This window comes from Diadema setosum, chromosome 10 (genome assembly GCF_964275005.1).
Source record: "Diadema setosum chromosome 10, eeDiaSeto1, whole genome shotgun sequence".
Taxonomy (NCBI): Eukaryota; Metazoa; Echinodermata; class Echinoidea; order Diadematoida; family Diadematidae; genus Diadema; species Diadema setosum.
The window spans coordinates 37,388,687-37,402,580 of record NC_092694.1 but is presented as its reverse complement, the minus strand read 5'-3'; the positions used below and the strand labels follow the sequence as shown (position 1 = coordinate 37,402,580).

Below are 13,894 nucleotides of genomic sequence, written 5' to 3'. Positions count from 1 at the left end.
CTACAAACATTTATTGACATTTTGATACTACATATGGAATATGTTTGCCGTAGTTCAATGGCACCTCTACTAACCACCACACAACACTTCTCCCATCTATTCAGACATGAAGTTTTTAATGACAATCTCCTAGAGTGCAAATATGGACTGCTCTTCGGGGAATTGTTGATATCATTACCACGAGGGATCTCGGCTCTGTGCTATGACCCAAGGAACCTTACAGGGGCACCGATAGCAACAACTGCCTTGAAGAAAAGCAGTTCATATCTGTACATACATGTATTATATAATGAAGAAAATTGTATATGAAAATTTAGTAGGTTGATGGCAATAGCTTTTGGATAGCCAATTCACATATCTGCGCTGCCATTTCACGTGCATTGCAATTGTATTGGATATTGGTCACCTCTCTCACTATTGAAGCCAAGTGCTTACCCTACATGTGCATATGAATGTGCTGCTACAAATCAAGAGGGCAGTTTAGTATAATATGGGTCAGTTTGGGTACTGTGGGAACTACAGGTAATTGCTGACTGTATGCCCCAATTCTTAACCAATCAGACTTGAAGATTCATCAAATGAAGTATCTGGTTGTAGTGATGAAGTATGTATCTGGTTGTGTAGTGATGAAGTATGTATCTGGTTGTACAGTGATGAGGTATATAGCTGGTTGTATAGTGATGATGTGATGAAATACTAGTACTATGTATTTGTATTGTGATGATGTAACCCCGGCGCGGGGCGCTGTAACCAGTAACGTGTTGGGGTCGCTGCTGCATGCGGTTACCGCTGATGTTGCTCTGCCACGGCCACGACCTGATCCCGATCTCGCGCTCGCCAACTGGCAATAATGGCGGAGATTAAGCTGTGCTGAATCTTTTGCATAACGCCATGGCGGGATCATTCCTACTCCCACTTTCAGAACAGTGGAAGCCCATTGCCCATGCGTGAAGTCTTGAGCTAGATCGACATCGAAATCGCGAAAGCTACCGCGCTCAAAACCCACCACTCGATCGAGCATCCCACCAAGGCGGCCAGCGGCTGCGCCGCGCCGATCACGGGCCGGCTAGGCTAGCTAGCTGTAGTGTGCTATGCATGGTACACGTGCAGTGTATGCATGCGTACGTGTTGCGCTGCATGTAGACAAGTCGCATGGGCCAGCTTGGTACACAGCGAATATTGCGCACTCGTTTTGTCGAACGTATTTTGTCATGAAACGTATTTCAGCTCATGAAATGTATTTTCATGGAATGGTTTTTCGTTCATTGAATGATTTTTTTTTTTTTTTCGAAAGTATGGAAAGCCATGTATGTAAAACACTTTTTGTCAAATATATTTTGGGTCTAATAGATTTTTGTTGAAATGAATATATTTTGTCGAATATATTTTCGTCAGATATTTTTGGTCAAATATATTTTGGGTCAAACATATTTTGTGTCAAATATATTTTTGGTGAAATATATATTTTGTCGAATATATTTTTGGTCAAATATATTTTTGGTCAAATATAATTTTGCTCAAATATATTTTGGTGAAATATATATATATTTTTGTCAAATATATATTTTGGTCAAACCTATATATTTTTTTGTCAAATATATATTTTGTTTGAATATATTTTTGTCAAATACATATCTTATTGAATATATCTTTTATCAAATATATATTTTGTCGAATATACTTTTGTTGAATGAAATTTTACTTGATGAAATGGTTTTTTAGTCGGTGTCGAACATAAATATTTGATTCCCCTCTGGCGCGCCATAAACGATACACATCAGTATTATCTTGCTTTGAATATTGTTGCAGGACAAACGTGTAACATCCAGAATAGAAAAGTTTTGGAGGGGTGGTTGTTTGAGCAGAGGTTTAATACAATAACAATGAAAGATTCATGTGGTTTTTCAGAAATAAAGAATATGCCATCCACAAAAATTGCCTCTTGGAACACTTTTTAATAGGGTAGAACCCCCAGTATTCGGTCACTTAAGCTTTTCTGCAATATTTTTCAAACTAAAATAATACATACATACACCATATCCACAGCAATGTATGTGAAATATATCAAATTTCTTTAATCTCAATTTTCATTTTGTTAAATATCACACAGAATTTCACAAAATCCCAAAATTTGTGTCACCTTGAAAATTCCCCAGAATACGGTCACCACAACCAGTATTCGGTCAATGCGTGTTCAAGGCAGCTGAAAAATGTGCTGGGCACTACCTTGTTGGTGCAAAATTGCATCGGGGACGTTGCGGAGCCCGTTGGTGACCGAATACTGCGGATTCGGCACTTGCATTCAACTCTTGTACATTGAGACACTGTATTGGCACGTACGGAAATTTCCTTTACGGAGTTTCCTGTTGTGAATGAGTGTGCAAGTATGTGAATTGATGTGATTTGCGTGTGTTGCGACAGTTGAACTTACTGGCTGGTGACTAATGATAAGTGACCGAACATCGATACCGCGTAGCTGGCCAAATACCGGTACTCTTACCCTAATGCATTAAAAAAAAAAATCTTTATGTAGAGGTTATTCTTTCAAAGACTTATAATATAACTGAAAACTACTGCCTCTTCCAATTCTTCCAAAGACTTACTGAAAACTATTGCCTCTGTGCATTTAATGGAGGGCAGGACATGGCTAATTCATGCTTATAAAAAATGAAAAGGTATCAATCAACGCACATCTTTCTTATTCCATCAAGGTGGCAGATCAAGGTACCAAGGTTGCAAATCTGCTTTAGAGCCATACTGTACTCCTGTATGGCTGTACTGTAGACATTGCAGATGAGTTCTATCATTATCATTCTATTATTCTATCAAGCAGGTTCTGGGGGCATTATAATGGCCAGGGGCTGAGGAATATCTTTTTTTTTTTTCAGGGCCAGGTGGGCGTGGGTGGGGCTATACCACACCAGCTTAAGCGGATAGCCTATGGCTATGTATACAGCTAGGGCTGTGGACAGATGGCATGGGTCATGGGTATCGAGATTTTCCCCCAATTGCCCCCCCCCCCCACTTGTTTTTTCAATCTTTCTTTCATTTTTTTCTTTTTGAGAACCTTAAAAGGAGCTGCAGCCTCCCCAGCTCAGCTCCCCCCCCCCCCCAATTCATTCTTTATTTATCAATTGTCAAGAATCAAGTTAAATTACCTTCGTCACACGAGAAATAAAGGACTGAAATCTAAGCAATGGCTGAATTAGCTTTTTAGTGATCTTCTTACCCGGAGTGGTAGAAAGGCGAGTCATATCTGTGGGACGAAACGGGTGGACTTTTCTCGCCCGAAGTTCGGCGGCTTCTGGTACGGGCGACCCGCGTGCTACACTGTATGCTGCTATTGGGCGTATCGACCGTGGACCTCCCCTGACCCGTCGCCTGAACTCCTCCGATGAATGTCCCTCCCCCGTCGGTGACATCACGCTCGCTCCTGCTGTTGCGCGAAAACTCATTGCACTGGTTGTTGATATCACTGTTGTTTTCAGCTTTCGCGTTGTTAGATTCTAAGCTCTGCTTCCCTTTGATTAAAGATGGTGGGGTACTGCCATCCAGAGATATGTTGGACAAGAAATTTACGGCTTCAATGCGTCTTTTTGCATGTCGCAAATGAGATTTCTTCTTCACGTTATCCGCCATGTTTTGGAAGAAAAAGCCTACGGAATGCCGACAGTGTTCTAATCATTCCAATTTACTATAGCCCCACACGTCAATAATTATTTTTACAGCTTTTTGCTTCTCAAGGCAGTTGTTATCAAAAGAAATTTCCACAGTTACATTCTATAAACATGAAATAAGATGGTAAAATATCAAATCCCTTTCAAACAATTTTTACCCTTTGTGCCCTGTTTAATTTTGGCACTTCATAAGTTTCCTACGCAGTTATCTGCTTCGACTGAATCATACTTAGAATCTACGTGTGATACGTAACGTAAAACGTGTAAATAAAACTGATCGTGGATTTGCTGGTGGTTGAAGCGGCCAGTGCTGGTGGCTGTGTTGATAGTGGTGGCCCGGTGGTACTCCTGCTTGTTGTCTGGAATACAAGTGTAGTAGATCTACAGGTGATCGTTCCAAACGTGCTGGGTGCCGGAGGAGCAAGTTTCTACTGATATTCGCTTCAAGAATCTGTAAATTTCACAAGCTGCAAAATGACAGATGTTCTGGGATTCGGATATGCAGCCATCGTGGCGATAGGCGGAGTAGTTGGCTACCTCAAAGCAGGTACATCATAGATTTGATATTATGCAAGTTATATCCAAAGTATGGCTATGGGAAACTGTCACTAGTGTCAGATTGTTCTTTGATGCTTTCATTCATTTTGATTACACATGTAAACTAGTGAAGCCTGGCAGTGCATGGTGCTAGATTCTGGTAGAACTGAGTGTACAGTAGGACTACAATGTATAAGATACATGGTTAGTTTCTACATTGTCGATTATTTTCTTGTGTTCATTTTTATTTGACATTATGTGCGTGTATCCTAGCATTGTCAGTCATACACGTACGTGTATACACTACACTACCTACACATGATATATACATAGATTCTACATATTTCCAAACCAAATAAAGTATGCTATGAAGTGAAAATTGACCTGGCAATGTGCATCAAATTTTGCAATCGTCAAAATGGTAATATAACAAGTCAAATTATATTTTACGATGACAGAATGCTGAACCTATGATAAATGCAATTAGATCTGTACAGGTTTCAAATGCCTGACCCCCCCCCCCCCTATCAAAAAATGTGTAGATTCTACTCTATTGTCTTTTGCATGAATTCTACTTTCTAGAAGAGGGGTTAGAGAAAGAGAGAGAGAGAGAGAGAGAGAGAGACACACACACACACACACACATAAACCAATAGTTCTATGTGCTTGAAACATAATAATTTGATGCTTGTGAATTTTGTAACACTGTCACTAGTGCAGAGTCGCCCAGATTCTGTAATGCAGTGATATGACATAATATTAAAAGTTCTGTGACTGATGTAGCAAAGTTTATCAAATATTACATTATTTGTTGTGTCTTTCATGCAAACCTTTAACCTCTCTGAACCACAGGTAGCACCATGTCTCTGGGGGCTGGTTTGCTGTTTGGATGTTTGGCTGGATACGGAGCTTCTTTGACTTCAAAAGATCCAATGAATGTCTACCCCATTCTCGGTAAGTACAGCTGAAAGTGCTCCTTCTGGATGCAAGAGACTACAATTTTCTGACACCGAAGATCTCTACAGCAACTGCATTCATCTAATAAATTGTAAAAGCAGAAGAGAATTCTAAATGCTTTATATTTGAATTCGTATTGACTATACACACATTTTGAATACAAACATATGAAATAAATGTACTTTGAATACAGAGTGACTCTCTGCCTGCATTTTTCATAATGCTCATATTTTTTCTTTGATCTGGAAACAAAGATTGATTTAAAAGAGAAGAAGATAAAAAAAAGAGAGTGATGCATGATGAAATAGCAGGTATGAATCTAGAAAACTGCATTGAGCAAACTTTACAAAAAAATAGTGAAAAAAAGTGAAAAGTGAAAAATGCACACGAAGAGTACTTTCTTGAATATCTTTTTAATTTTTCCCTTAAAAATCTATGCATTACATTTTCCAATCATTGTTTCACCAAGGTGGCTTTCTGCATATTTGGCATTTGATGGGGTTTTTTACATACATGTATTTACAGTAATTGAGCTTGGACGTATTTTAAAAGGACACCAAAAAAGTGCATGTGTGACCGTGCACCACAAAACGAACACACTGATTTTGCGTGAAGACTGAAAATAGGTGAAATCGGTCAACCTAGCCGATCTTGACTTTTTCATATTTTCTGAAAGAGCAAGTCTTCTTCTACATTAAGCTAAAATTTGGGATCATAAAACGGGCATGAAAGTGTGTTTTTTTTAGCAGTTTATCTCGAACATTTTTGGTATGGTAGAATACTGTGATTGGATGTGTCTTTAGAGTCCAATTTTTATTTCTGAGTTAAACCTTGCACACACTCTTCACTTTCGTCTCTAATAACTTTTGAAAGGATGACGCTACTGCTTTGAAAGTTGGCATTAATTACAGACATAGAGTGTTAATAAGGCATGCTCAATTTCAGTTCGATTTGATAATCCCTTCATTGTTGTTACTCCGGTGGTTTACTTCCTGTTTTTTGTCACATTCATCGCACAGGCAGCGCGGCTTGGTCAAGATTAAACGCTTGAATACACACTGTACTTCAGAGCCTCTTTTCTCAGTTCACACTTTTCCTGAGTGTGTGCTTTCTTTCCAATATTTATATAGGTTAGGAGAATCCATTTGAAGTGAGTTATTCATCATTTCAAAGCTTAGAGTCTACTCTTTCAGGATCTGCCCTTAACTAAAAATCCATGTCTGGCGACTTTTTATGTGTTTTGTGGTGCAGGGTCACATATAATAAACCATCCTAAGCATAAGCTGTCAATTTGATTTTTCTCTCTGTTACAGGCACTGCTGCTGTGTTGTGTGGGATCATGGGTTACAGGTTTTCAAACAGTGGGAAGTTCATGCCAGCTGGTCTTGTGGCATCCCTCAGGTGTGTTATTCCTGTTGGTATTTGACTTTATACGGTGGTATTAAAAAAAAAAATCTTGAATGAATGAATGAGTACTGTAGGCACTCATGTATAAGATGCACCTTTTTTTTTGTCCTGAAAAATATTGATTATACACGAATGCAAGTACACATGTCCATGTTTGTTTGTTTTTGTTTTTGTTTTTGTTTTTTTTTTCTGCTCCAAATCCAAAGTCGGGGTGCATCTTATACATGTGTGTTACAGTTTGCCAAAACCATTGTACACGCTGTAGATGATTAATTTTACAGAGCTCTCTATTTTTACTGTAGGTGTGAATTAACTATTCTTGTAACAATTTTGTCAAATGGTGTTTATAAATGCAGTGTACATTGAATATTTTTCTCCCTTCAAAATTGTCTTTGATTATCATGACTACAATATACACTGTACTGCAGTTGATTTATAAAAATATGTTTTGGAGCATATCTAAACAATTATGAAACCAGACTTGAATGAACCATTATTGTGAGTAGTCTCCATCTTTGGCTCTGCCTGAGCCACCATGAATTCATTCTATTGCAATTGCACAATAGCTATGTCTGAGGCCTATGGTGTTACATATACTTTCAAACATACAGTTCCATTGCATTTCCCCATCTTATTAATGATGTATAGATGGAAAATCAGACTTACATCTTATCAGCAAGTATTTGTGATTTTTTTTTTAAAGAAAAAAATGTGCAATGCTTTGTCCATCTACAATAAGAAACAACACAACAAAGTTCAAATAACAATTTTGTTGCCGTGTGTCTGTTTATGTTCACTTTTGATCTCTAATTTCATCTACAGTCTCCTTATGATACTCCGCTATGGTTCCAGACTGTTGAAGTAAACTGAATTCACCGACTGTCAGCGGACATCTGCATCGCTACTGGAAGGTGTCTTCAAATTGAAATGTTCTTTTTACTGACTCAAAATGCACTATAATGCCCCAATTCCTATTTTTATGCAGTATGCCTGTGATTGCTTGTATAAGTAGCCCAAGGCTAATATAAAAAGATATAAGCAAGAAGAGGAGAAAAGAATAGAATAGAGAGGAGAGAGAAGGTGGGAAGGGGGAACACTTCAAGAGAGTGAAACATTATATGGCAAAGTGATTTCAAATTAATTCATGGTTGAATGCTTGTGCCTAAAAGAGAAAAGTAAGGCTGGACTTTGTCATGCTTTCAAACTGCAAGTTTGCTGTTTGATATTTGGTGATGCAGTCAGTGCTTCCTAAAAAGCAGTGAATTTCTTATTTTTGTACCATACATGTAACTGATTGGAGTCAAATGATTGGAAAGAATGCAGATTATTTTTTGTTTCTTTCAATCTTAAAAAAAGGAATACAATTATGAATTGAATGACCAAGTAGAGTGCAATGTGGGCAGCATTTCATGAACCTTATTAGTCACTGACAGCTGTTTTACACTACTGAAATCCTTCCATCTGGTTGGCTGAGAGCAAATTAATCAGTAAATATCACAGACAAGACACTTGTCTTGAAATGCCCACTCTGAAATGCCCACTCTGTTCCATTATTTTAGAATGGCAGAAATGTCAGTAAGCATATTTGTAAACAAACTCTTTAATTTGGACATGTCACATGACATCACCCTTCAAGGTTTGTGGGAAAGGATAAACCGCCATTTAAAATGCAATATTTTATCACTTCAGTATCTAAATCTACAGTTTGCAATGATGGGAAGGAGTTGAGAATATAAATTTTATTTCTTTGCCATTTACTGTGAGAGAAAGTCAGATAAAAAAAGCATGACTTATACATTTTCAAGACAGCACATATGCTGTGAACAAAGCTCTGAAATAAATGATACATCGGTTTCTATTCTTCACTTCCCAGTTAGCTGATGAAAACAGAATTTGTGTCTTTCAGTTGCAGCTGAGTGTTCCATTTTGCAGTTACTTTACAGAAAAATAATGTCTTGGGTTCCTTCTTCTCTTCTAGTAGTAAGGCCAAAAAGATGAAGCACATCATGATTTAAACCCAATGGAAGACAATTTTCATATCATGGGAATATTTGGAAGATGACCTTACTGATTGCCTGTTTTCAGATTTAGCAGTTCATAAAAAAGACATTACATTTCGTCTCATCATGGTCAATTAAAAGAGATTGATATCAGTATTTTGTGAAAGTGACAACACCATTCGCCAGTACTATCATCTGATCATACAATTGTGTGTCTGCCTTTTGTGTTCTTACAGTTTTCCATCCTTTGTCAATGCTGGAGTTTTTTGAAAATGACACTTGCCATTCTTATAGAATACATTTTGTTCTCCTGCAAGCTCATGTTAAAGGGTACCAAAGTGATGATGTCACGGTCTTTTGTTATAGCTTGAGTTGGAACCAGGTGCGCACAGAAGCACTTGGGAGACAGATGAGGTTGTTTAGAACCAGTTTCCATGGTGATGAATGGCTTATGACACCACACTTTGGTACTCTTATAGCAAGGTGATTTCTCTTGCCCCAGAGATCTAAGTTTCTTTGTATTCTATTGTTTTTCAAACTCTTTTATATCAGATTAAAGTGATTCCTTAGTTCGTTATGATAGTCGACTGTGTAACAACTACTTTTATTGATATAATTCTCGGTTTGAGTTTTTCTCCCAAAGTTTCATCCTCTGATACGCATTCATTTGTCTTTGTTTCAAGGATTACTGTCATAGGCAAACCTTGTCTTCAATTGAACAATCTGTCATTGTGAATTGAGCAGGAGAAATGTGATTTTGTATTTCCTGTGCAGGAATAGCCTTATAATTACAAATTCTTGAAGATTGTGATTTGTAATTCAGGAGGATATTAATGCAGTGTATTTGTTAAACGTTAATAAATACTGCCTCAAAACATACGGTTTTGTTTTCTACGCTCTGTTGATATGTTAAGAGATGCACATGATTATTTTCACACTCGATTAAATCATAGTTTTTGCATGAATGTGTGGAATAGCAGCTATTCACCCCTGCATATGTTGGAAATGTAAGGAACCCGACACAAAACAATGTTCAAACCACCACCTCCTCCTCCTCCTCCTTCTTCTTCTTTCGTTTTGGTCCGGGATCCTGACCTGAAGGACGAGAGCACTTTGTATGTCTTGAGTGCTTGGTTGAATAGATGGAGAGATAGGGGATGGACGGAGAGATAGCAGGAAAGATGCTGAAAGAAGACATGAAGACCAAAATATTTCTAATCATTCTTCCATGTACGAACAAATTGTAGCCAAACTGAAAATAAACAGATTTTATAATTTCTAAATACACACGCACACTCGCACCCACACCTACACCACTCGATCTGTCTGCTACGTAATACTGTACTTTTGTGTTCAATTTCAATCAGATATATATATATATATATATATATATATATATTAAGACCTGAATATAAGAACGACCCAAGTCCAATTTTTGGCCAAATTTAGTTTGACATGGGAAATTGTAGCTTATGCATGGACTCATCTTGTGTATAAATGATAAATCCTAATTACCCCCCGGAAGTGCCTGAAATAAATGAGTTAAATCTTATATGAATGTAAGAATGAAGGACTTGGGTCATTCCATAGAGCTGTATTAAATACAGCTCTATGGGTCATTCTTACATTCGTATTATAGCGCCCTCTCTCGTCCTTCTCTCATCTCTATACAAAGAGATTTTTCTCCTCCCCACCACACTGGGTAAAATCTCGTTGTCTCTGTAGCAGAATATCATGTATATGAATCAAAGAACGACCCAAGTCCATCACACAAAATGGCCTCTCCACAATTAATGTACACCAGTAAATGTTAATTGTCATAATAATATATGTTCTAATTTGTATATACAATGTTGCCTTCCCATCACAGTTAAATAGAATATTATTGGACAAATAAAAAAGATATGAAGTTTTTTTTTTTTTTTTTTTCAGTTTACTCGAAATGGTCTTCCATGGACTTGGGTCGTTCTTATATTCAGATACTCATATATATATATATATATATATATATATATATATATATATATGAAGAGTTTGTTTGCAAAAACCGATAAGTCCATATTTGCCAAATGGAGATATTTGCGATTAAAGGTCAAGAAAAATAAAGAAAATAATAAGAAAAGTTTTGCTTCTTTTGACCATATCTTCAAAAATATAGCTTTATATGTAGTGACCAATATATCATTTAAAAGGTATTATTTTGTACTTTATGACAGAGATCATACTTCAAAATCTTCAAAAATGGACTTATCGGTTTTTGCAAACAAACCCTTCATATACATACATTATACACATATGTTAACAAATATACAAAATATCGTCATCTATTGAACACCTTTTTTATTTCTTTTTCCCCCTTGAAATTATTGAATGCGCATTTATAAACGTCTGTGATAAAGAGCGTGATGTAGCCTATTAAATCTTTTTCTTCAATTTCTTGACTAAATGTGTCAAGTGGAAGTTAAAAAAAACAAAACATGCAGATGTTTTGATTATAAACAAACTGCAAAGTTTGCTATAAAAACAGAAAAATAGCAGGCTATAGATGGATCCCGCACCTGACACGGAGCAGTGCCGTGTGACACGGAGTGCCACACCATCGGCTAGATAGCGCGTAACAAGTTTGTGCGCGCAGTTTGAAAATCACAGCGCATGCAATCGGCATCCCACCACCAACTAAACGCAAAACGTAGTAGGACTACGCAAAACATCCGATCCATGGGTTTGGGTGTGTTGTAGCGCTGCTTGCACGAAAAGGCATCAATGCACCGCTAGAGATTTTCGCATCTTTGCCTTGGTCCTGGTCAAATGCATCATTTGACGGAGTTCATATCTTTTCCAACCGGCAGGGAGATGTCTATTTTCACTTCCAATCCGTTTGGATATCTTCTGAAGATGGGGGAGAGCGAGGACAGACGAAGGACCACAACACATCATGACCAGAAAATGGAAACTGAAACATTGTCAGACATTCAGGTAGGTCGCGTGTAATACTGTGGGTGTAACAAGTTAGACTGACAGTGAATAATGATTATGGAATTTCCATTGATAATCGAGTATAATAATAATAATAATAATAATTGATATGATTTATATAGCGCCAAATCCACTCTGCAGAGTGCTCTAGGCGTGGAAGGAAGAGAAAGTGAAGGAGATAAAGGACATACAAATATCAAATATAGTAAGGGTACTAGGTCTCGCGCAGGGACGTAAAGATCGCGCATAGCGTAACTGCGTATAGCAAGCGATATTACGCGTAGGAATAAGCGCAAAATTTGCCGATACGCCCATGGAATAAACATACCTGACTTACCGCCCAACATGAGAAGGAAGCAGGTAAGAAATTTTGATTTCCAACAAATTTTCCACAAAATTTCCAATTTTTTACCTTGTAATTTACCTACCTAACCTTAAAATCTGTTCTAAGGATGTTGTAGCCTAGACGTGTCGTCTCGCTTGTCTCGTTCGTAGTCGATAGAATTCGTAATTTGTTCGATCGATCGTTTACCACGTGACGTCATCATACACAAGAACAATGTATGCTGCCAGCTACGCTGAAATACTGTTAATAAATGTTGTTTTAAGTCAAATTTTAACACAACGATTATAATATTACAAAGGAAAATATTTCAGTGTATCGGAGTTGAAGTGTGATTTCAATTTGAGTTTGCTTGTGATTTCTTGCGCTAACTTGTGATATATTTGTGACAGGGGAGGGTCATAATGATACTGAAGAAAAATTAGATGAGAGTGTGACAAATGGGTGACGAAAATGAGAGGGTGACGAATGGGTAAGCACACACACAAACACACACACACACACACACACAAAATATATGTTCATATTTTACTTTTTTCCATTTTATATTACGTGTATATTATTGGTTAAAGTGATTAGAAATATTGTAAGAAAACTTTATAAATGAATATCATTATCGATTATGAAAATATCAATGATAAAAATAATGATAATAAGAATGATAAAATGATGATGGTGGTGGAAGTGATAATAATAATAATGAAAATGATAATGATGATGATGATTTTTTTCCATAATCTTTTATTGATTCCATATTCAATACAGTTTCATGATAAATCAAATCACATGTATCATAGAATCCACGATTCAACAAAACACAATTATAATGAAATCAAACCAAGCTGTACTTTCAGCAGAAACAGTGCATTCGTAAAGAATATACAACACACCGAAAAAAACAACATACACTGCTTACTTACTTTCATTAAAATCAAATGGAGCTGTCCTTTTAGCATGACAGTGCATTCATAAGAAAAAAAAAAAAGAATCGAGCTGTACTTTCAGCATGACATTGCTTCATAAAAAAAAAAGAAAAAAAGATGATTATAATGATGATCGATGATGGTGGTGGTGATAATAGTAATAATGATAATAATAATAATAACAATAATAATACTGCTGTTGCTTAACAGGGACAAATTTAATATCAAGTGAAAAAATATTCTACGAAAGCCGGAGCACGTTACAGCCGCAGAGGGGCAGACACTTTCACGCATGAAACTACAGAGGGCAGCTGCGCGATCTTTACATACCCCGAGAAATTGAACGCATAAAAAAAAGTCCGACATACAAACGGCGACAGCGCACTACTCCGTCATCGTATCATCAGGAGATTCTGGGAGGTGATTTTTCTGCATTTTCGTGATATTCATTGAGAAATTCAGGTACGATTATGGAATAACTTCTATTATAAGAGCATTTCAAATTTACGTGCGCGATATCTAGACCCCTCAACCATACATGTAATGAGTAGACTAGTCAAATTGAGCATTGAGGCTTTCAACAAGTGAGTTTTTAGACTGCTTTTAAAGGAGTCTGATGAAGAACAATTTCTTACGGCTGGAGGTAAGTTATTCCATAAGGTGGGAGCAGCATGGCCAAAGGCACGTGTGCCCCATATTGTAGTGAATCTTGGAATTATCAGAGAACCGGAGTTGGATGAGCGTAAAGATCTAACAGGGATGTAATTATGGAGTAAGTCAATGTTATACTGAGGAGCAGCGCCCTGAATGCAATGAAAAGTCAAAAGTAAAATCTTAAAGATAATGCGATCTTTGACTGGTAACCAATGAAGTGATCTCAAAATAGGGGTGATGTGAGTGTGCTTCTTGGATAGTGTGATGATGCGTGCTGCCGCATTTTGAAGCCTCTGTAGCATGAAGAGCTGAGTTTGTGGTAAATTAAATAAGACAGAGTTTCCAAAATCGAGCCTAGAAGATATCAAGGCATGGACTAATTTTTCGGTAGAAGAGCGGTTCAAATATTTTCTAATGAAG

At 37.2% G+C, this 13,894-nt stretch overlaps 2 protein-coding genes across 2 annotated transcripts in view; one reads left to right on the top strand and one right to left on the bottom strand.

The window, feature by feature from the left end:
• Positions 1 to 3,639, bottom strand: part of LOC140234277 (CDK5 and ABL1 enzyme substrate 2-like) — a 32,771-nt gene extending 29,132 nt beyond the window's left edge. Inside the window, exon 1 of the mRNA XM_072314338.1 lies at positions 3,230 to 3,639. Within this exon, the coding sequence (XP_072170439.1) occupies positions 3,230 to 3,639 (410 nt within the window). The remainder of the gene's footprint in view (positions 1 to 3,229) is intronic.
• Positions 3,640 to 3,909: 270 nt separating this feature from the next.
• LOC140234276 (transmembrane protein 14C-like) lies at positions 3,910 to 9,457 on the top strand. The gene is made up of 4 exons (XM_072314336.1): positions 3,910 to 4,224; positions 5,067 to 5,168; positions 6,485 to 6,572; positions 7,401 to 9,457. The coding sequence occupies exons 1-4, from the start codon at positions 4,152 to 4,154 to the stop codon at positions 7,441 to 7,443; spliced, it is 306 nt and encodes a 101-aa protein (XP_072170437.1). The 5' UTR covers positions 3,910 to 4,151; the 3' UTR covers positions 7,444 to 9,457.
• Positions 9,458 to 13,894: the final 4,437 nt, after the last annotated feature.

Coding starts and splice junctions, on each gene's coding strand:
- LOC140234276 (XM_072314336.1), top strand. CDS start 4,152: ATGACAGATGTTCTGGGATTCGGATATGCAGCCATCGTGGCGATAGGC. Junction 4,225..5,066: donor AGTTGGCTACCTCAAAGCAG/GTACATCATAGA, acceptor TCTGAACCACAG/GTAGCACCATGTCTCTGGGG. Junction 5,169..6,484: donor GAATGTCTACCCCATTCTCG/GTAAGTACAGCT, acceptor TCTCTGTTACAG/GCACTGCTGCTGTGTTGTGT.